We start from the raw sequence: 23,548 nt of genomic DNA, 5'->3' as shown, positions 1-23,548 counted from the left end.
TGGAACTACTTTTTACACCCTGGAACTACTTTTTACACCGTGTTGCTGCATCAGATTTTCCATCACATGGTAAAATGTCTCTGTTTCATCATCTGAAATGTTGTTTTTCTTCTACTGGGAATAAAATATGACCTGATGGAATTTAGAAATCTCAGATTGTTAATATTTTCTGTAACATCTGCTGAAATATGACGGACAAACCAAATTTTCTTTGTGTTTTCTGGACATCCCAGCATTTAAATAATAATTAAGAAGTGAACTAAAACAGGAAACTTTCTCTACTTCTTTTTCGTCCTGCCTGCATTCTGTTTCTACTTGTTTCATATGAACCCGTGTGTTTTGTGTTAATTTAAATTAAAATAAAAAGTGAATAAAAACATAAACAGGGAGGTCTAGTTTTCATCTTTTATTGGTTAGGTCATCCAGCTACCTCACCTTCAAATAGTTACATTAAAATTCTCTTGAATTAAATTAAAATATCCTCAAATAAAACACAACTAAAAGCAAAAACTCATTCACACATTTCACTTAAAAAAGCAAGAAAAAAAAAAAATCAAGTTTCCTCCTAAAAGGCTCAAACCACGACATCAAACCAGGAGCTGAAATGTTACACACTGAATCTATGACTCTGTAAAGATGCTGCAACAAAGACCTGAACACACACACCGCTCAGGTGTGTCCTCCCATCTTTAAATCTCTCCGGGGTTTCCCCTCGCTGTCTGCAGGGGCTAAGTGAGGGCCGTGAATGGATCTGGGTGGGGGTGGGAGCCGGTGGGGCCGGTTCCTAAAAACCGAAGGTGTTCTCGCCGCTGTAAGCCACGTATAAAAAGCCGTCCTCGTCCTTCTCCTTGTCGTACAGCTGCCCCATCGTGATGCTGGAACACGGAAACACGCCGTTAGCACCGCTGGGCGACACGGCTTCAAACAGCCAATAGAAACACATAAAACAAACGACTCGGGATCATTACTGACATTTAAGGACAGAGGATCAGAGCAGTTTTTTGCTGGTTGGTATTCTTGATTCAGGACAAAAACACACAAAAATATGGAATAAATTAATGTGTTAAAAGTGATTTTAGTAGCAGCTACATGAAGGCAGAGGAGAAAGTTATTCTCATCCCACAGAAAGGAATTAGTTTTTGGGATAAATTTGTTTAAATAAACGTTAGAACATTTAATTGTCATTGAGACTGAATTTCTAAAGACTGAGTTTCTTATTTAACCCTTCAGTTTCTGAGACCTTTTCCATCATTAATGGTAAATATTTTGTTAAAAGCTCTGTAGACCACAATCTGCTACTTGTCTGCCTGGTGGACGCGTAAAGCTCTTTGGGCTCAAACTGCAGCTAATGCTAGCTTCTTTGCACTAATGACCAACGTCATCCTCAGAATGGTTACCATGTGACCTGAACAAATAGTTAACAAGACAAAAACTGGGCGTGAAAGCTCAGGGTGTGTGGACCCCGGGACCCTGACCTGGACTGAGGCACCGTCTTGTCCACGAACAGGAAGATGGCCTTCTCCGACGGCAGCTGGATGCGTTTCCTGATGATCCACATGAACTGAGCCACTGTGATGTCCGAAGGGACCAGGTACTTCCTCTTGTCGATGTCCACTATCTGTGATCCAGACACCTTCTCAACAATCACCTGAAACAGAACCAGGCAGGAACCAGGTCAGAACCCGTAGGCTCTCCAACCTCTATGAGCATCACATGCCGTTCACTCACCGGGACCCTGTCAGGGTACTTGCTGCGGATTTTGGCGGACTCTATGCACCGATGTTCTGCAGAGCACAAAGAAGCAATCTGTGTTTATCAGGTCGACGTGAACAGAGAAATACAAGGTTCTGAGTTCCAGAAACTTCAGCCTCGTTTCCACCTACGGGTCAGGTCGGGGTGGGTCAGGTCAAGTTAGGTCAGGTCAGGTCGTGTCGGGTCAGGTTGGGTCAGGTCAGGTTGGGTCAGGTCGGGGCGGGTCCTCCTCCTTCGGCTCCGAGTCATGTTCTGGTTCTACTCTAAGGAAGGCGCTGCGCTGGCGTCATGCTGTTACGTAGCTGAGGCATCTACTGCTATCCGACTGATGCTCCGCTTCTATGGTTGCTGTGGAAACGCGACAAGGTTACAGTTTACAGACCACATCTGCACCCTAACCGTCCCGACCTGACCCGAACCCATTGGTGGAAACGAGGCTTTAGAGAGAAGCTGCCTTCTCATTTAGCTTTGAAGCATGTTGGATGTTTGGATGAGAACCTGAACAGAACAAGTCAGACTCCTGCTGTGAAGGACAGACATCAATACCAGGAAGGATGAGCAGGATGCTGCCGTCCATCAGTGAAACAAGCTGTGAACGACGGCACTGTGGATGTTAGCACGACTTCTCGTTAGCTCTGACAGCGTTTACTTCAAGTTCTACATTATTTTAGTTCTAAGTTTGATGCTTTAGCTGCTGATTTAATGTGTGTTTGAGTAATAATGTGAAGCTGAACGATAAAACATCTGAAAATCTGTTATACTAATAACTAAGATAAAAAATCCATTTAAAGGGGACATGATGCAGATGTCTGATAAAAACAGAGGTGGTAAGTAGATTTTATTTATACAGCACTTTTCATACAGTTTGGTAGCTCGCAGCGCTTTAAACAGGAAAAGAAATAAAAGCTTAAAGTCTGCGTTTTTCTCAATAACAGGCAGAAATCTAACAGGATTAGCACACAGTATAAAACTGCACTGGGAGGAAAGTAAAGTTAGGAAAAACAACATTAAAAACAAACTAAAATAAATAAAAAACATTAAATTGATGCATGAAAAAACAGACTAAAGAAAGAAGAAAAAATTAATAAATTAAAACAGACAAAATAAGAAAGAACAAACTAATTAGATGAAGATTTTAACAGAGCGAAATACAACTAAAGGTAGAATACTAATAAAAATACTTGAAACAAACTAAATTAGGATGAAAATCTTCTACTGTCCTCGGGGCGTTCGTGGGCCGTAGGAAGAGAAAATTCTCTCTCCATGAACTCCACTTTGCTGATTATTAAAAGACCTCGTCAGTTCAGATAAATACTCCAGACTTTGTGGGAGTTTATTATAAAATAAAAAATCTAGAAAACTAGAAACTGACAGCGTCTCCACCTGCTCAGGAAACTTCCGGCTTTCTGTGTCAGTGAAGACGTTTTAACTGTGGTGTAAAAATCACCGGGTCTGTCCTCGCCTTCCATATTACCTCCTGGTTCAGCCTCCTATCAACACAAAACTCCACCGTGTGATCAGTCAGGCCAGTAAAATAATCACCTCACCACAGACACCTCCGTCCCACCCACTTTACACCTGCTTTCAGGGAGACGTTACAAAGTCCCACTGGCCCGAAAAACCGTCTACAAGAATCCTTCATTCCCTCTGACATGACCGTTCTGAATAATATTAAATATTATTATTAATATTAAACAGGAACAAGTCGTCTCACCGTTTTCTTTCTAAACTGAATGTTTTAAATGTTTTTTTCTTTTTAAATGTGAGCCCTGTCAAAGAAGAATTTCTGTCACTGCTTGGGAAAAAGTTCTGTCCATCTATCTGTCTGTCCGTCCGTCTATCTACCTGTCCATCCGTCTGTCCATCTGTCTGTCCATTTATCTGTCTGTCTGTCCATCCGTCTGTCTATCTACCTGTCTGTCTGTCCATCTACCTGTCCATCTATCTGTCCGTCTATCTACCTGTCCATCCGTCTGTCTGTCCATTTATCTGTCTGTTTGTCCATCTGTCTGTCTATCTACCTGTCTGTCTGTCCATCTATCTGTCTGTCCGTCTGTCTGTCCATCCGTCTATCTACCTGTCCATCTGTCTGTCCGTCCGTCTGTCCATCCGTCTGTCCGTCTGTCTACCTGTCCATCTGTCTGCGATCAGACCAAATGCTGACTTCCAGCTGATCTTCGTAGCCGAGGTTAGTCTGCAGGACTGAGTCCATCCCAGAGTCGGAGAACATGGAGCTGCATCGTGTTCTTACACTAACGCCAGAGGTGATGCACATTTTAAAGAAAATACTGTTTTTAACTCACCTCTGGTTATTTTTAGAAATGGGTTAAGAATAAGTTCTGGTGCCGGAAGCACCAGCGCTTCGTCTGACCTTTGTGGTCAGATTTTGACTTAAAGATATTAATTACAGCATCTGTATGGGAAAGATTTCTACAAATTCCCTCTAAATCAGCTCCACAGCTGGACACAGGTAATCTGTGATCCATCTGCCAAGTCTGAGGTGGCTCAGATACACAAACGTGGAGAAAACCCAACATGGACCAGTAACACGTCAGCTGCAGGCCCAGATTCCTCTGCTGGGATGAAGGTGTTGTTGCGTCAGTCCGGACACACGCCAACAGTCACCTGGTACCTGGAAAGACTGGAATCAATGAATGATCGGTCGTCAGAAGCCCGGAGGCCTCCTCCCCGTCCCGGTGACGCCTCTCCGGCCTCCTGTTTACATCAGGAGCAACAACAAGTCGAGCTCGAGTCACCGCTGCCGCCGGGACTCAGGCCGGACTGGAGAACACGTCTCCGTCCGGACACGAGAGGAAAAAACACGGTGCTTTGTTCACCTGGACCGTCGATCAGGAGATCTGGTTCTGACATGAGCTCCCAAGACCGTTACCAGCCATTTTTAACCTGTTAACGACCCAAACAAAGCCTGAAGCCTGAAGCCAGGCCAGACCGAGCCGAACCGTGTGGACGAGACTTTCTTCACATGAAACCCCAAATCACTTCCCCACGGGCCAGTGAAGAGAGTCCGATTTAAAAGTAGACCTGCGTGGACATGTTTACCACTTTTCCTCCCTCCTCCGTTCTTACCCAAGGAGTGATCCTCTTTGAACATCCATTTCATGTTTGCCGTTTCCGGGATGTTTCGGTTCGAAGCAGCAGAATTTTCTAGGTTTCAGTTACGGTTAATAAGCGCGTGAACCGCGTCGCGAGCTCGCCTCTCACTTTAAACTCTTCAGCTGGCGAACAGAGGACGCGGCAGCTGTCAACACTTAGCAAAACAACAAAGCTCGAGCCTCTTCTTCACCATCAGCCTGCGCAGCTCCGCCCCGCGTGACGTCACCACGGACCGTTCCACTCCTGAAACAGCGCGGGGGGGCGGAGATCAAAGCTGCCGCGATACCGCATTTAAACGCTTAAATACGCGAGATAAAAAGCGCTCAGATGACTTTTATTATTGTTGAGCTTTTGCGCTTTGTAGCAGCTTTTTGACAAGTTTCCTGGAAGAAGTGTGAGGTCATACCTGCTGAACATAAACAACCCGATGGATCAGACCATATGAACACCATTACGCTCTCAATGCGAAAGCTGCATGAAATTAGAAACTTAGAGGATAATTTTTAAAATTCAATTTCCTTATTATTAAAAAAAAAGTGCACAGCATGTTTCCAGTGGTACACTCCAAAGCTTTTCTAGTCTAAGATGAAGTACAAGGCAAAGTAAAGATGAACTTTTTTGTTCCACTAGGGGGCATTTGTCTGCTGCAGCTGATAAATGATAAAATTCACACACAAAACTAAAACTCAACAAGTATAACAACAGATAAAATACACGAAAATACACAGGATACACAAAAACATGTAGTTAGTAAAACCAGTAAAACAGTGATTAAATGCATTTAAAAACTATATAAAAGAATAAAAATTGATAAAAAAAAAAACAAAAAAAAACAAAAATAAGGCACAGCCATTAAAAAATAGGGTTATTGATTTGTCCCTGGCTTTATCTGTTTGTGAGGCCGTCTAGAACAGCAACACCTTTCATGTTAGTAGTACTCATCCAGTCTTTATTCCTTCATATTTAACTTTGCTGTGACTTTTAACAGTGGTTTAAATTAAATAGATATTCATGTCTCAGACTTTCTCTTGAAAAGACAGAGTGGTGCTGATGCTGGGAGTCTGCTGCTCAGGATAAAGGAGACTTCTGACTCAACTGGTGACAGATTAGTGCACATGTGGGTGGCCAGTCCCATTTTAGACATTTTCCTTTGGGTGAAGCGAGTTCTGTCAATAACTTCATATTGTATAAGCTGCAGACTGGTGTTAGTAGTCATAGAGAAGATTTCATTATTATTATTTAATTATTATTTTTTTAAACGCTTGTCTCAGGTCATTTCATTTAATTTAGTAGTTATGGGGAAGGTATTTTAACAGATTTGTACCCAGAAGTTAGCTTAATTTAATTTATTTTAATTTAATTTAATTCTTTTGTGTATTTATTTCCATCCATCCATCCATTTTCTGCCACTTATCTGGAGTCGGGTTGTGGGGCAGCTACCTAAGCAGGGAAACCCAGACTTCCCTCTCCCCGGCCACATTCACCAGCTCATCCGGAGGGATCCCGAGGCGTTCCCAGGCCAGCCGAGAGATGTAGTCCGTCCAGCGTGTCCTGGTTCTTCCCCGGGGCCTCTTTCCGGTGGGACGTGCCCGGAGGCATCCTAACCAGATGCCCGAGCCACCTCATCTCGCTCCTCTCGATGTGGAGGAGCAGTGACTCTACTCTGAGCCCCTCCCGGATCACCGAGCTTCTCACCCTATCTCTAAGGGAGAGCCCGGCCACCCTGCGGAGAAAACTCATTTAGGTCGCTTGGATTCACAATCTTGTTCTTTCGGTCACTACCCACAGCTCGTGACCATAGGTGAGGGTAGGAACGTAGATTAACCGGTAAATCGAGAGCTTTGCCTTTTGGCTCAGCTCTCTCTTCACCACGACAGACCGATGCAGAGTCCACATCACTGCAGACGCCGCACCGATCCGCCTGTCCATCTCCAGCTCCATCCTTCCCTCATTCCTGAACAAGACCCTGAGATACTATTCTATTTTGTAGAATCCTGTGAAAATATAAACCATGTTTTTGTTTACCTGCAGGTTAAGAAGCTGCAGGTTATCTTCATCTTCCTCCACCACGTTTGACTGTTGTGTTACTACAGCAGCCCAGAAGGGACAAACTAACACTGGCTCCCCAGGAGGCCGTTTACAGATTGTCCTGCGCACCTGGATGTGGAGGATGAGGAGGGCTCTCCATCAAAGCATTCTCCTCTCTGAACCTTTAAATCGTGTAAATCTCACGAGTCAAAAACAGGATTTTAAACTGTTTTATTTCAGCTTTACAGAAAACATTTAAAATCTCAGACACGATAACAGAAAGAGCCTGGTGGTGAAGAGGAGGTCCTACTTCTCGCCGTCAGTGGACGGAGCTTTGGTCTGGTTGTCAGGTGGTAGCGGTTTCCCGAGGTGGTGTCCCGTGGTGAGGCCGAAGGGCCGCGACTCCAGCTCCTCCCTCGCCTCGGGCAGGAGCAGGAACCCCCCCTGAAATGTGAGGTCGAAGAGCTCGCAGGGAGCAAAGGTCAAAGGCTTCTCTGCCAGCAGGCCTTTGAGCCGCACTCGCCATCCGTCCAACATGGCCGTGCGCGCTTCGGGGGGACAGTGATCCGGACTCCAGAAGATCTGAGGAGCCAGAACCTGAAATCCACAGAAGTGCAGAGTCCCGTTCTGGAAGAACAAACAGAGTTGTTTCTGAATATTCACAGACTGTTTCCATGACGTTTCCATGACATTCTGCCTCCTCCTCCTTCATTACGACCTGACACAGCATAAAGTTGTTCATTCACATCAGTTTGTCTCTGTACACTGGACTCCAACGGCCTCAACGGTCGGTTTCTCTCACCTGCAGAGGCCACAGAAGCACGTTAATGTCTCCGTTGATCCCGTCAGGACGAAACATGGACTGAGTTCCTCCTGTAGTGAAGGACAACATGGCCTTCTTGTCCTTGAATGAAAAAAGAAGAAGTTCGGTTGTTAAAACTGTCACAGAGAAAAATATGGGGCTATTATTGTAGCAATATTATCTACAAATCCGTGTTGAAAGTCACAAATGCATACAGAGAGTCGTGTATCCGTATCTTAATTTGTGTGTGCACAGTTGGATTCGCAAATGTGTAAATAAATCCACAAATGTGTGATGAGATTTCTGTGTCTGTACAAGAATCTGCAAATGTGTAAAACAACTTGTGTGTAACCCGGTTTGCAAATGTGTAAAAAAATTCCACAAATCTGTATTTAAAGTTGCAAATGTGTAGACCAATCTGTAAATGCGTGCTAAGATCTGCACATGTGCAGACCGATCTGTATCCACAGAGAGACATGAATGCCTGGAGTATTTCAGCTACAAGACCCAGAAATACAGACAAATCGCTGGTTACGAGTCAAGCAGCTTCTGGATTGGCTCTCTCTACACACGTGGATTTTGCTACACTTGTTCCGTGAGAAATCCACAAATGCGTGTCAGGATTCGTATCCGTAACGCTTGGGTTTGCGTGCCCTGACCGCTGGCTCACAGGCTGCCTCACTCCGGCTGCCGTTGGTTCGCTTGCTCTGCTGCTGGCGGTAATATAATTACTGCGGTCAAGCCAGCCGCCTTTCGTTTTCGCGTAGTCAAGCCAGCCGCTCCTACATTTTCAGTGCGCACCTACCGTCAGTTTACGGTAAATGCAAGCGTACTGCTGCAAGGAAATTATTTCCGGTTCACAAAATAAAAGCACGAATTTAAATGTGTATTATCAAGTGATGTTTTAAGAAACTGATTCACGTTAACTGTAAACTATCGGGGTATACTGCTAACATTTACACTAAATAAATACCTTAGAATGTATGGAGTTGAAAACAGTTTTATCTATCTATCTATCTATCTATCTATCTATCTATCTATCTATCTGTCTGTCTGTCTGTCTGTCTGTCTGTGCTAATAAACATATACTGAGGCCTTAAAGCAAATACTAAGTGGTGTATGTTGACCATCCTTGATAGCACTATCATTCTAGACTGCTTTGGGGTCAATAGGTCACATGACCTGGGAGTTATTGTAATAACTTTTGAAATAACATGAAATATATATGTGTGTGTATATATATATATATATATAATACATTTTATTTAAAAACTCCTTTCAAAAAACCCAAGTACACTTTACAGGAGAATGAAAACATTTAAAAACATAGGAGAGAGAAGTATACAAAAAACTAACAAGCAAAGCACTAACAAGCAAAACAGACGACAACAGTGTAATGGTGAGTGAAAAACTAGATGGCATAGGACTGTCTGAACAAGTGTGTTTTCAGTTTAGATTTAAAGAGAGGGAGAGAGTCTATGGCACGAAGATCAGGGGGGAGGGAGTTCCAAAGACGGGGAGCAGAGCGGCTGAATGCTCTACTCCCCTTAGTGACAAGGCGGGCAGGGGGAACAGAAAGTTGAAGAGAGGTGGAGGAGCGGAGTGAGCGGACAGGAATGGAAATGTGTAGAAGCTCAGATATGTATGGTGGAGCCTGATTGTGAAGTGCTTTGAAAGTGATAAGGAGTATTTTGAAATTAATTCTTTTTTTTATGGGAATCCAGTGAAGTTGTTGCAGGATGGGGGTGATATGATGAGTGGAGGGTGTCCGGGTGATGATTCGAGCTGCAGAGTTTTAAAGGAGCTGCAGTCTTTGGAGGGCTTTGTTGGGGAGACCAAAGAGAAGTGATTTACAGTAATCAATTCGTCAGGTGACAAGGCTATGGACGAGAATGGCAGTGGTATGGGGGGTAAGAGACGGACGGAGACGGGAAATATTTCGCAGATGAAAATATGCTGACCGAGTGATATTATTAATGTGGGACTGAAAAGAGAGTGTGCTGTCAAGGACAACACCCAGACTCTTTACTTGAGGGGAGGGAAGGATGGTTGAATTGTTGATGGAAATGGAGAAACTATTAGATTTGGAGAGAATATGGGGCGTGCCTATCATTAGGACTTCTGTTTTAGAACTGTTGAGTTCTAGGAAATTGGAAGAAAACCAAGAATGAATTTCTTGGAGACAGTGGGTAAGGGAGGTTGGTGGAAGTGAGGAAGATGGTTTGGTAGAGAGGTAAAGCTGGGTGTTGTCCTTGTAGCAATGAAAATGAATATTATGTCGACGAAAAATGAAGCCAAGTGGAAGAATGTAGATGATGAATAGTAGGGGCCCCAGGACCGAGCCCTGGGGCACACCAGCAGAGACAGGGTAAGGGTTGGATTTGTGTGATTTAAGTTGAACAAACTGTGTGCGGCCAGAGAGGTAAGAAGTTAACCAGGTGAGAGGGGTGCCGGAGATACCGATAGATGACAGTCTGTCAAGAAGAGTGCGGTGAGAAAGTGTCAAATGCTGCTGTGAGGTCAAGAAGGATGAGAATGGATAGTAAACCAGAATCTGAAGCTATAAGGTCATTGGAGATTTTGAGGAGTGCCGTTTCAGTGCTGTGGAGGGGACGAAAACTGTACTGAAACTGCTCGTAAATATTGTTTGTGATGAGGTGGTTATGAAGCTGAGAGGCAACAGACCTTTCAAGAATTTTGGAAATGAAAGGTAAATTGGACATAGGGCATAAGTTATTAAAATTAGTGGGGTCCAAACCGGGTTTTTTCAGGATAGGTGTAACTGTAGCCGTTTTAAGTGCAGGAGGGACGATTCCGGAAAGTAAAGAGGAATGAATGATGTTGGTAATGAGAGGAGCAAGAGAGGAGGAACAGGTTTTGTTTTTTGTTGTTGTAATTAGGTTACACATGTTAAGGAAATGTTTTTGTTTTAAAACTATTTGAAAAGTGCCTTTAAGATAGTTTGATATTGATGTGTAAATAGTTACAGTAAATATATATATGTTTACCATTTTTGGTCATTTAAATATTATTGTCTTTGTTTATTTGTTATTATTATTATTGTTGTTATTTTCAATTTTATTGGTACTATTGTTGTTCTTATAGTGATGAGGTTACACATGTTGAAGAATTATTTTTCTTTTAAAACTATTTGAAAAGTTCATATACCATTTGACCATTCTATTTATTTTATTTAATTTTATTGTTCTATTGGTTTTAGATCTACTTTACTTCCAAATATATATTTTGATAGACATTTTGAGAGTGACATGTGTAAATAGTTAAATGTATATATTAACTATTTTATGGTCATTTCCTAATTCAAATTGTTATTATTACTAGTATTATTTTTATTTATTATCATTGTGTATTTATTGATGTTGTTTTTGAGGTCATTTTAATGTTAGATATCATTATCATAATTTTTTTCCCCACAATGCTTAAGTTACACATGTTGAAGAATTGTTTTTGTTTTAAAAAGGTTTGAATTTGAGATATCTGAAGTCCTTTTACTGTGTGACCACTGTATATATTGTATTTCATTTCATTATTCTATTGGTTTTTGATCAAATTTACATAACAAATGGGAGCATTTTCGGCTCAATAGCTTTGAGGTCATGTGACCTATTGACCCCAAAGCAGTCCAGAATGATAGTGCTATCAAGGATGGTCAACATACACCACTTAGTATTTGCTTTAAGGCCTCAGTATATGTTTATTAGCACAGACAGACAGACAGACAGACAGACAGACAGACAGATAGACAGATAGATAGATAGATAGATAGATAGATAAAACTGTTTTCAACTCCATACATTCTAAGGTATTTATTTAGTGTAAATGTTAGCAGTATACTCCGATAGTTTACAGTTAACGTGAATCAGTTTCTTAAAACATCACTTGATAATACACATTTAAATTCGTGCTTTTATTTTGTGAACCGGAAATAATTTCCTTGCAGCAGTACGCTTGCATTTACCGTAAACTGACGGTAGGTGCGCACTGAAAATGTAGGAGCGGCTGGCTTGACTACGCGAAAACGAAAGGCGGCTGGCTTGACCGCAGTAATTATATTACCGCCAGCAGCAGAGCAAGCGAACCAACGGCAGCCGGAGTGAGGCAGCCTGTGAGCCAGCGGTCAGGGCACGCAAACCCAAGCGTTACGGATACGAATCCTGACACGCATTTGTGGATTTCTCACGGAACAAGTGTAGCAAAATCCACGTGTGTAGAGAGAGCCAATCCAGAAGCTGCTTGACTCGTAACCAGCGATTTGTCTGTATTTCTGGGTCTTGTAGCTGAAATACTCCAGGCATTCATGTCTCTCTGTGGATACAGATCGGTCTGCACATGTGCAGATCTTAGCACGCATTTACAGATTGGTCTACACATTTGCAACTTTAAATACAGATTTGTGGAATTTTTTTACACATTTGCAAACCGGGTTACACACAAGTTGTTTTACACATTTGCAGATTCTTGTACAGACACAGAAATCTCATCACACATTTGTGGATTTATTTACACATTTGCGAATCCAACTGTGCACACACAAATTAAGATACGGATACACGACTCTCTGTATGCATTTGTGACTTTCAACACGGATTTGTAGATAATATTGCTACAATAATAGCCCCATACACTAACACATCAGCTGCATCTACTTGAGCTAATCCAAGCGAGGCTTACATAGCCTGGCTATGTGGAGGTCCTGAGGAACGTAGGAAGCCCTGACGAGTGGATGGTGGAAAAGAGGAGCAGCAGGAAAAGAGAGCAAACCGAGAGCTTCATTTTCTCAGCAGCTGAACAAAGAAAGCTGATGGAGATCAGTGACGTGCGGTGGGTTCATGGCTGGTGAGGCACCGACTCCTCTGGAGTCACATTTACATTGTAAGAACTGAAAAGAGCTTCTTGTTTCTGTAATGACAGGTTACGCCAGGAGGAGGCGTTGTACACGGGGTACGTGGTGGAGAGAAGAAGAATAAAAGATTGTCTTGCAGAATCCTTACGGTTGTTGTCCTTGCGTACGGGGTACAGAGGAACAATACATGGTGTCAGAAACCCGAATCCACGACAGACAGAGTCCAGTGGTGCGGACGACTACCGGAGCACCTCACCGGTACAGAGACCATGAGAAGAGAGGATAAAGAGGAATGACCGAGCCGGCAGATGCTAACAAGCTAGCGACAAGCTAAAACAGTCAACATGGACCACATATTCACTATCACGCCACCGGGACCGTTCGACTTCGAGCCCAGTTCCTGGCCCGCATGGATCAAAAGGTTTGAACGTTTTCGACTTGCGTCGGGATTAAAAGATAAAAACGGCGCTTATCAGGTGAATTCTCTCATCTACACAATGGGCGATAGGGCCGATGATATCCTGACATCACTGCAGTTAGCAGAAGATAAACTGGATGACTATGATGAAGTGAAAACCGCATTCGATCTGCACTTTGTGGGAGTGCATAATGTTATTTTCGAAAGAGCCAAGTTTAATAAAAGATGTCAGGAGGCCGGCGAATCTGCAGAAAACTTCATCACCTCAGTGCACAAGTTAGCTGAACACTGCAACTATGGCGTCTTACGTGAGGAAATGATCCGAGACAGGATCGTGGTCGGCATACGTGATGCAAAACTGTCAGAGAGACTACAGCTCAACCCAAAGCTAGATTTAGCTACAGCCATACAACAAGTGAGGCAACATGAGGAGGTGAAAAAGCAACAAACAGTCCTGCGGTCAGCTCGTACACCAGGACAAATGGATGCAGTGTCCCACAATAATAAGAGACAAAGTTATAAGAAGTCTCCCCAAACTGTAAGTCATTCCCGGTCGCAGCCTGCATCTCCCAAGTCAAAACCGTGCGGAAGGTGTGGAAAAACCCCCAAACATCCATGGACTGAATGTCCAGCAAAAGGCGTTGAATGTAGAAAATGTCAAAAGAAGGGACATTTTGCAGCTGTGTGCAGATCAGCTCAAAAGCTAGAGTCGATAGAAGAGGACAAGGCAGCAGCTTATCTGGGAGCTGTTGAACATCCACAGTCATCTACATGGACTGAAATGCTCACCATAAATGGCAGCCAGCTGCGCTTTAAAATAGACACAGGTGCATCAGTGACTGCTATTCCGGATTCAGAATACACAGAAGACAAGTATGGCAGTCACACAACTTCGTGCAGACCCCTGCTGGGCCCGGCCAACCAACCCCTGGATGTTAAAGGACAAGTGCATGCTGTCATTCAAAGAGGGACTAAAAAGATTGAGGAGGAGATTTTTATTGTGAAGGGCCTGACAACTCCTTTGTTGGGGTTCCCTGCCATTCGCAGACTCCACATGATCCCTCAGCTCCATAGTGTAGCAGATGCAGAGTCACTTTTCCGCTCAACCTACCCAGATGTTTTCGAAGGGTTAGGCAAGCTAAAGGGTGAATATAAGATCCAGCTGAAAGAAAATGCACCCCCCTACGCCCTCTCTGCCCCCAGACGAGTTGCTATTCCCCTTCGCACAAAAGTCAAAGAGGAACTAGATCGGATGGAGGGGATGGGGGTCATAGCACGTGTTGAAGAACCAACAGAGTGGTGCGCAGGCATGGTTCCCATAGTGAAACCGACAGGGAAAATGCGGATCTGCGTGGACCTTACCCACCTGAACGAGAGCGTCATCAGAGAGAGACACATCTTACCAGCAGTGGATGAAACACTAGCCAAGTTGGAAGGTGCCAGAGTTTTCACAAAGCTGGATGCTACATCAGGCTTTTGGCAGGTACCACTCCATAAAGATTCGATGCTGTTGACCACATTCATCACGCCAGAGGGCAGATATTATTTCAAACGCCTACCCTTTGGGATATCATCAGCCCCTGAACATTTCCAAAAGAGGATCTCTCAGCTGATAGATGGCATCGATGGTGTCCTGTGTCATGCTGATGATGTCCTTGTCACAGGAAGGGACCGAGCAGAGCACGACGACAGGCTGCACAGAGTCCTGCAGAAGTTCAGAGAGGCTGGACTCACCCTGAACGACAAGTGCCAGTTTGCCCTGACAGAGATCCGCTTTCTGGGCCACGTCATAAATTCCCATGGCATCAAGGCGGACCCGGAGAAAATAAAAGCGATCCTTGAGATGCCGGAGCCTAAGGATGTGGCCGACGTTCGCCGTTTTATGGGCATGGTGAACTTTGTGGGAAAATTTTCACCACGCTTACCTGACCTGACGAAGCCCATCCGCGACCTGTTGAGGACGGAAAACAGCTGGACATGGGGAGCACCCCAAGAAAAAGCATTTCTAGAGACAACAAAAGAACTGGGGTCAGAGATGGTGTTGGCCCAGTACAAGCCAGATCATGAAACAATGGTTTCAGCTGATGCCTCCTCCTACGGACTAGGAGGAGTGTTGACACAGAAACAGCACAATGGTGAGTGGAGACCCGTTGTCTTCATTTCCAGAAGTCTGACCAAAGCTGAATTAAGATATGCCCAGATAGAAAAGGAGGCTTTGGCTGTAACCTGGGCTTGTGAGCGCCTGCGAGGATACATAAGTGGGCTGGACTTTACCATAAGAACCGACCACAAACCGCTCATAACACTCCTGAAGTCCAGACCGCTGGATGATCTCCCGCCGAGGATCATCAGATTCAGGCTCCGGCTCCTCAGGTTCACCTTCAACATTATCCATGTTCCAGGTAAAAACTTGATAACAGCAGATACCCTGTCCCGAGCGTCGCTTCCAGCAACAGCCACAGAAACCGAGCAAGACCTGGAAAAGGAATGCAAAGCTTATCTGGATAGCATTGTAGAAAGTCTGCCAGCCACGCCAACAAAGCTGGAGCAGATTAAGACTGCGCAAACCTCAGATGATGTATGCAAACGTCTCTCTCGTTACGTTGCAAGAGGCTGGCCTGAACACAGACGTGATGTGCATGAACTACTACTCCCATACTGGCCTGACAGGTCGGTCCTGCATGATGGAGGAGGTCTGCTCATGAAAGGCGAGAGACTCATAATCCCTGAAAGCATGAGAGCCGACATCCTCCATAAACTGCATCAAGAACATCAAGGGGTCAGCAAAAGTCTTGCCAGAGCAAGGGAGTCAGTCTGGTGGCCAGGCCTCACATCAGCAGTGAAGCAAATGATTGAAAGATGCGGAGTCTGTGCACGAGAAACCCAGACACGGATGGAACCCCTGCTCACAACTGATCTGCCAAGCAGGCCATGGCAGAGAATAGCAGCTGACCTTTTCCAATGGCAGAATGGACATCATCTAGTCATAATAGACTACTTCTCACGTTACATTGAAGTTTGCAGCCTACAAGGGAACACCTCAGCAAAACAGACCATCGCAAGATTTAAGGCTGTGTTTGCCAGGTTTGGATGCCCCGAGGTGCTCGTCACAGATAACGGCCCACAATTCTCCTGTCATGAATTTGCACAGTTCGCCCAAGATTATGACTTCCAACACGTGACGAGCAGCCCCCGTTACCCTCGCAGCAACGGGGAGGCTGAACGGGCCGTCAGAACTGTAAAGTCTCTATTGATGAAGGAAGGAGACTTTCACAAAGCTCTGTTGGCCTACAGGGCCACTCCATTGGCACATGGGCATTCTCCGGCTCAACTCCTGATGGGGAGGAGAATTAGGACCCCAGTCCCGGCGTCTTTGGAACAACTACGACCACAGTGGCCAGATCTCAAGAGGTTCAGGGAAAAAGACGCAGCAATGAAGGTGCAACAAGAACACACCTTCAACCAGAGACACCGCACTCGAACCCTGCCACCTCTCCAGCCTGGTCAGCAAGTATGGATCAGACCCACACGCACTACAGGGACTGTTGTGGGTCCTGCAACAACACCACGGTCATACGAAGTGGAGACCCAAGATGGAGGACGGCTACGACGGAACCGTTCACATCTAAGGGAGGTACCACGGTCCCCAGCACCACAGGACAATGTGACACAGGATGGGACAGTAACTAGGTCAGGGAGACTGTCTAAGGCTCCTGTTAGACTAGACCTATGAACATACACAAACAGTTAACACAAAAACATGAGAAGAAGAGAAATATGGTGATTGTCTGCATAAAAGTAGAGTGTTTTGATTAGAGATTATGTTCTTGTTTTGTGAACCAAGAGTAAAAGCTACAAAAGAGCTTGTTAGTTGTAAGAAGTCTTTCGTTAGTTCCTGTAATTACTCTTGATGTTTTGAATAAATCTCAGGACACTACTGAAGTTATATCGTAGAGAAATGAGTAAAGTAGCCATACTGTTTATTGCACTTCATTTTCATAAAGGTTCTGAAACAGTTAAACATTATCTAAAAGGGGGAGATGTAATGACAGGTTACGCCAGGAGGAGGCGTTGTACACGAGGTACGTGGTGGAGAGAAGAAGAATAAAAGATTGTCTTGCAGAATCCTTACGGTTGTTGTCCTTGCGTACGGGGTACACCACCCTTGCACCACCCTTGGGTAAGTTCATTATGGTCAAAACCAGTACTAGTGGTGGGATAACAAGAGCCTCTACCAGAGGTGATTGTGTAATACCTTTTAGACGCACTACTTTCAGCCAGCAGGTGTTATCAGTCAAGGGTTCAGAAATCTGGAATAATGTCCCAGCTGCAATAAGAGTCTCGACCACTTTCAATACTTTTAAAATGAATTTGAAATGATGGCTCAAGGGGAACCAGATCTGTGGTGTTGTGCTCTTATGTAAATGTTACTGTTGTATGTCATGATTGTGTTTTATTGTGTTGTTTTTACCATGTCTTATGAATTGTCTTTGATAATTTGATCTTAGTCGGTATATTGTGCGAAGCTGTAATGTCATATAATGTTTTTATCTCTTTTACCTGCCAGCAACTACAGATGTAAAGTAGCCTTCAGGCTAATTCTGGCATATTTACATTTATATGTTCATAAATATGCAGTGTCCCTTCAAAATAAATTAATAAAAAAAAAGAAAGAAAAAAGAGAGTACTGCCTGTCTCACCTGTCTCACCTGTCTCACCTGTCTCACCTGACCGCACGTCACTGCTGTATAAGATGTACTGGCCCTGCTCAGTTTATTAATTACCCAATAATCAATATACATCATCATATTTTGTGAATATATCATTGTGTGTGTGTGTGTGTGAGCTACATTAACTCTGTTCCACCAGCAGCAGCATCTTACCAGCAAAGTGAACCTGCAGCAGGTGGAAATAAAGAACCAGAACATGTCTCAGAGTGGGAGGAATCTTTGTTCTAAACGTGTTGAGCTGTAAATATGTTGCTCTGTAGATACCGAGACAACGTCAGAGACCAAGACAACGTCAGAGACCAAGACAACGTCAGAGACCAAGACAACGTCAGAGACCACTGCTACTGGTGGTCCTCCCCCTGAAAACCGTGGGTCTGGTGGTCTGAATGAGCTTTGAATGAAGCGTGCGCCCTCTGCAGGGTCATTAATAAAAGGCCAAGCCATGGTAACCAGAAAGGAACCCTGTCTCTATCTATCTCTATCTTTCTCCGTCCATCTCTTTAGACCAGCTTTCTCTTTCTCTCTTTAAACACCCTCGGCCTGTATGGACGGGGCTCAGCTGATCCCAGTTTTACTGCCAACCAGAGGCAGTGGAGGTCGGGTTCCTGAACCTGGGGAGGGTTAATAAGGTGTTAATTAGTTTAATGAATGTTCTTTTTCTTTAATGTCAGTACGTGTGTAGTTGTGTTTCTTTAGTTAAACTGGAGCTAACAGATTTATTGATTATTCAAGGCAAAGTAGTGATGTGATAACAAATGTTTTCTTTTTTTTCTGTTTAGTTTGTTTTTGTTTGTTTGCTTGTTTGTTTTTTTCTACTTTTATACCAGAACGAGGGCGGGAGTGCAGCCTTCTACCAGGTAGAACTTTCTTTAAGGAGTCTGTATCAGACCACTGAGACACAGCTAAGCTAAGCTAAACGATAGCCTGCCCCCGAGCAAGCTAGTTCTGGTGCATCAGTTACCATGGTTACTCAGCGGGCATTCAATAAGCCACGTTGATGGAACGGAACTCTGGCTTAAATGAGTCAGACTTATCAAGATAAGCCCAGCTTTACCTTCATCCAGCTTCGTGGAATAACCCCTCTGGTTTAATTTCTTCATCTAAAGGATGCATCTGTCCCTAAAACTCTTCCTCTCCTAGCCTCCTCTCACCATCTGATTGGTCACCATGGTGATTCACCCGGTAAGAAGTAAGAAGGAGAGTTAACCCTGAAGTTACCACCATAAGAGAAAGTCCAGTTTCATAGTACAGGCCTCTGATGTTTACATCCTGATCAGCTGATGTAAATCCTGATCAGCTGATGTTTACATCCTGATCAGCTGATGTAAATCCTGATCAGCTGATGTAAATCCTGATCAGCTGATGTTTACATCCTGATCAGCTGATGTAAATCCTGATCAGCTGATGTTTACATCCTGATCAGCTGATGTGGTGTTGGTTACCTGGAAGATCCCGTTTTTGTACATCTTCTGCAGGGAGAAGGCGAAACCCTGGGTCAGCACTCGGTCCATCCAGCCCTTCAGGATGGCGGGGACACTGAACCAGTACAGAGGAAACTGCACAACCAAGACCACACATGTCACATGATCTCTCTCTCTCTCTCTCTCTCTCTCTCTCTCTCTCTCTCTCTCTCTCTCTCTCTCTCTCTCTCTCTCTCTCTCTCTCTCTCTCTCTCTCTCTCTCTCTCTCTCTCTCTCTCTCTCTCTCTCTCTCTCTCTCTCTCTCTCTCTCTCTCTCTCTCTCTCTCTCTCTCTCTCTCTCTCTCTCTCTCTCTCTCTCTCTCTCTCTCTCTCTCTCTCTCTCTCTCACACTCTCTCACACACACACACACACACACACACAGGTGACGTGTGTGTCATATAACCTTCTCTTAGAATTTTTTAATTGGATGGATGGATGTTTGGTTTCTAGATGTGCTTTGTGTTGCCTTCAGCATGAAAAGTTTGATCCTCTTCGTTACCGTAGCTGTTGACCTGCAGGACCAGAGTTTGACACCTCTCCCATGGAGCATGAATGGGCCTATAGTATTTAAGACTTCATCGCTGGATACGTTAGCTAACACTCCACCTTGGGCTCTCGGTTCTGAATCGTTACCTCCGTTTATAAAATTGTTCTTAATTAACTGGATTTTATTTGAGCAAGATTTTAGCTTTTTAGGGGTTTGCGACCACTTTCATCCCATTTTTTCATTTAAATCCTTCTCCATAACTTTCTCTATAGGCTAACAGCTAGCTGAGTGCCTTCTTCTGTTTATTGGAGTTTGCTAAACAACTGAATGATGCATTAACGCCACCACATGGTGGGGAGCTGCATTGCAACAGCGCTTCCTCATGGATACCAGGAATATCTTTCAGGTCTTTCACTGATAACGTCTGCGGCTCTCTAGGTGCCGCTCATGGCCTAAACATGGCTCCAAGGTCAAAAGCTCTGACATCAGGGGCGTGGTCTCTGTCACCTGGAAGATGATGAGTTCAGCCTCCAACACTTTGCGCTGCTCGGCTGTGATGTCATCGCTGAGACGCCCCTCTTTCCAGGCCAGCATGGTCTCGTCTCCGTACTGGAAAAGACTCGGGTTCTTCAGGTCACCTGGACACAACACACTCGTTCAGGGTCACAGAACTAGTTGGCATCGTCGCCACCTGAGCTGAGACCTAGGGTAAACCATAGCCTGATACCTTCTGCACCCATCACCACAGCCTTCCCATCAAATGCACCATTTAACATGTTTACAATCTCACTACGATATGACAAGCCGGCCTCATAGCATGAGGAAAAAAAAATGTGAAAAAAAAAAAAAACTATTTTTGGTTGTGAGCCTAGTTTTCACACAAACTAAATAGACTGTTAAACAAACTGGAAAAAAACACACCTCAAGCATGCAAATATGCACAAAAGAACCCATCACTGCTCTTACAGACTCATCTTGTAGTCATAAAATCATGAATGACACATCTGAGGTCAAACTTTTTGCTCCTAAAACCCTCACTTTAAAAGCATTCCCTCGACTTCCACTTGAAGGAGCTTGGATTAATCTTAGACTAGAACTTTTCGTTGAAGTCATCCTTTCTCAAAGCGATGCTGACAAGCTGGTCCATTCAGCCTGGACTACTGTGAGGATTCTCCCTGAAAATCTTCCAGCTGATCCCAAACTCTGATGTTACAGTTCAGACTGGAACGTTCGTTTTTCTCCTGTTCTTCTGGCTCCCAGAGAAACTTTGAAAACTGTTTTAAAAACTTCTCCTGGCACTAAAAGGTTCCCGATAGCCACACAAGAACCACAGACTGCAGGTTTCCTTTCTAGTGGTTCCTGGAATTTCCAGGTCCAAACAGGAGGCAGAACGCCTCTCCTGCAGAACCGGCTGCAGCCAAGACGGCAACAAATATGCAAACAGTGGTGTTTGTTTACAACGTTTCTTCTTCTACTGTTTCTGGAACGTCAGACAATTCCCAGCATGTGATTTATTCCATTCAAACGTGATGCATGTTAACACGTGATGCTGGGAATAACTTTTCCTGGATCCATGGAAACCGTACATGTCTGATTGGAACTGGAACCCGAATGAAGAAAATGTTAACGTGTCAGTGTATAAACATGTAAACATGTAAACATGTAAACGTGTAAATGTGTAAACGTGTAAACGTGTAAATGTGGAAATGTGTAAACGTGTAAACATGTAAACATGTAAACGTGTAAACATGTAACCACCTCCATCACTAGAACATCCCTTGCAGCACCAGAGGAACATGTGAGTCTGTGTCCACACTGAATGTGGAGGAGGATGAAGGACTCACCGATGATGTCATCCCGTGTGGCGCTGGCTCGGAAGTCCATGGCGTACAGGTCGGACACGGAGACGCTGAATCCCTGCTCCGTCAGCTGCTGGACCGCCACGTCCCGAGCCGCCGCGTTGAAAGAGCCCGAGCTCTGGTGGGCGAACACGATCAGAGCTGTTTTCTGAGCTGACACACACAAGCACACACACATTTCATCCATGTTGGATCCGGTTTCAGCAGCTCAGGAACAACTAGAAGTATAAACTCATGTAAGACCCAGCAGCTGGATGCAGGATTTCCATGGCAACGGGATGCATGGCCTGCAGCTCAGCTGTTTCAGAGTTCCGACATCAGAACCGGACTGAACCGGACTGAACTGGACTTAACCAGACTGAACCTGACTGAACTGGACTGAACTGGACTTAACCAGACTAAACCGGACTCAACCAGACTGAACCAGACTTTAGTCTCTCTTGTTTTTAAATCTCATGAAGTCTATTTAAACTCAGAACGCTCCTCTATAATTCAGTTTTGTTTCCAACATTTTGTCCTTGTGGAGCCTTTGGAGTGACCTAACACCCAGTAAAACTTTATTTATAAACACATCTAAAGCAGAAACAAAGCCGACCAAAGTCCATTTACTGCTTCTACAGAGAAAAAGTTTCTTTTCGTTTATCAGAGAAGTTTTAACCCTTCGACACCTGCTGCCTCAACGAACTGCTGATGGAATTTATTTCTTTTTCTCTAATTAACCGATTTTATTTATTTATTTGATTTTATTCAATAAATAATAAATAATATTTATTGATTAATTATTAATATTTAAATATTTATTTGCATTTAACTTTTTTCTCCAATGTTTATTTTGTTTTCTGACCTTTGATTATTTTATTTCTTTTTATCTCATTTTTTATTTGCTTTTGCTCATCGTTTATATATATATATATATATATATATATATATATATATATATATATATATATATATATATATATATATATATATATATACACACACACACACACACACACACATTACATTATTTATATATTTAATTTATCATTACTTATTAATTGTTATTTATTTATTTCATATTTACTTGCATTTTAATTTTTTCCAGACTTTTTCTTTTAGTAAATTTTTTAAAAAAGGAAAAAATGACGTCTTTACACAGATTTTTTTCCCCGTATTTATTTTGTTTTCATATAATAAAGACCCAAATTTATTTATTAAAATGCATCGTATAAAAACCTAAAATGCTGCGTTCAGGTGTTGCAGAAAGACAGATTATGAACCTGGAAATCCACCTCTGTAAATAGTTGTTTTCCAAACTGTTGACAAGTAAACATCATTAATTATCAGACCAAATGTAATCTTGATACCAACAACTGTGTTTAACCTTGTTTTTAATTATTAACGCTCCTGATGCTTCAGATAACAACGTTTGAATGTTTGAACATTTTTAACTAAGAATCTTCTCTTCGTGAAGTCGCTCCTGTGTTTTTCCTTTTATTAAAATCATGATTTATTTTTAGCATTCTACCAAATTTAATTTATCTTTTTAAATATTTTTTAGTATATTGTGTTTTTATTTCATAAAATCAAATCAAACTCAGAACCTACGTCTCTAAATCAGTTTTTTTCCCACATTTCTAAACTGTTAACAGGTAAATAGAATTTATTATCAGGTCATATTTAGGTAAATAATCACAGCTGTGTTAAACTTATGAGTTAAGAATAACGACAAAAAAGTTTTAAAGCTTCTGATAAACAGAATTGTTTATAGGAACTAGTGCCGCCATAAACCGAGCAAAGTCCTCCAAGACCTGTTTGTCCGGAGCAGTCAGCAGATCTACAGGCAGATAAGAGAAAGCAGTCTTACCCATGCTGAGTGAGCCGGACCTCTCTGCAGAGCCAGCCTGCGTCCCGAGCCTTCTTATACACCCTGCAGCCCTCCTAGCGTGAGAAACTCGCTAAGATCGGATATCAGGAGGATTGAATGTGTCTAGACGTCACAACAACGTGCTGGAGGAAGAAAAAAGAGCTGTCAGAGTGCAGGACTGGTT

The 23,548-nt window shown here is 43.4% G+C and overlaps 2 protein-coding genes across 3 annotated transcripts; both read right to left on the bottom strand.

Annotated features, from left to right (window-relative positions):
- Nucleotides 1-391: 391 nt before the first annotated feature.
- LOC121645552 (gamma-aminobutyric acid receptor-associated protein-like 2) lies at nucleotides 392-5,075 on the bottom strand. Its single transcript, XM_041994044.1, has 4 exons — nucleotides 4,840-5,075; nucleotides 1,729-1,784; nucleotides 1,476-1,648; nucleotides 392-875 (listed from the first exon to the last, which is right to left on the bottom strand). The coding sequence occupies exons 1-4, from the start codon at nucleotides 4,871-4,873 to the stop codon at nucleotides 785-787; spliced, it is 354 nt and encodes a 117-aa protein (XP_041849978.1). The 5' UTR covers nucleotides 4,874-5,075; the 3' UTR covers nucleotides 392-784.
- Nucleotides 5,076-7,108: 2,033 nt separating this feature from the next.
- Nucleotides 7,109-23,523, bottom strand: LOC121645470 (NAD(P)H dehydrogenase [quinone] 1-like). 2 transcript variants are annotated; one of them, XM_041993953.1, is made up of 6 exons: nucleotides 23,365-23,520; nucleotides 21,501-21,668; nucleotides 20,164-20,294; nucleotides 19,151-19,264; nucleotides 7,697-7,798; nucleotides 7,109-7,521 (listed from the first exon to the last, which is right to left on the bottom strand). In XM_041993953.1, the coding sequence occupies exons 1-6, from the start codon at nucleotides 23,366-23,368 to the stop codon at nucleotides 7,201-7,203; spliced, it is 840 nt and encodes a 279-aa protein (XP_041849887.1). In that variant the 5' UTR covers nucleotides 23,369-23,520; the 3' UTR covers nucleotides 7,109-7,200. The 2 variants fall into 2 exon arrangements, with proteins under 2 accessions (XP_041849887.1, XP_041849892.1); XM_041993958.1 differs by lacking the exon at nucleotides 19,151-19,264 and having other exon boundaries at nucleotides 23,365-23,523.
- Nucleotides 23,524-23,548: the final 25 nt, after the last annotated feature.

Source organism: Melanotaenia boesemani, chromosome 1, assembly GCF_017639745.1.
Source record: "Melanotaenia boesemani isolate fMelBoe1 chromosome 1, fMelBoe1.pri, whole genome shotgun sequence".
NCBI lineage: Eukaryota > Metazoa > Chordata > Actinopteri > Atheriniformes > Melanotaeniidae > Melanotaenia > Melanotaenia boesemani.
The sequence above is the reverse complement of the archived record's forward strand: the minus strand, read 5'-3'. Positions and strand labels throughout refer to the sequence as shown.

Excerpts from the sequence above, each read along its gene's own strand:
- LOC121645470 (XM_041993953.1), bottom strand. Across the intron at positions 19,265-20,163 it reads CTGAACTCATCATCTTCCAG|TTTCCTCTGTACTGGTTCAG; the intron begins GTGACAGAGACC and ends TTGGTTGTGCAG. Across the intron at positions 7,799-19,150 it reads ACAAAAACGGGATCTTCCAG|GACAAGAAGGCCATGTTGTC; the intron begins GTAACCAACACC and ends TTTTCATTCAAG.
- LOC121645552 (XM_041994044.1), bottom strand. The coding sequence starts at position 4,873 with ATGAAATGGATGTTCAAAGAGGATCACTCCTTGG. Across the intron at positions 1,649-1,728 it reads AGTACCCTGACAGGGTCCCG|GTGATTGTTGAGAAGGTGTC; the intron begins GTGAGTGAACGG and ends GTTCTGTTTCAG. Across the intron at positions 876-1,475 it reads AAGACGGTGCCTCAGTCCAG|CATCACGATGGGGCAGCTGT; the intron begins GTCAGGGTCCCG and ends TCCGTGTTCCAG.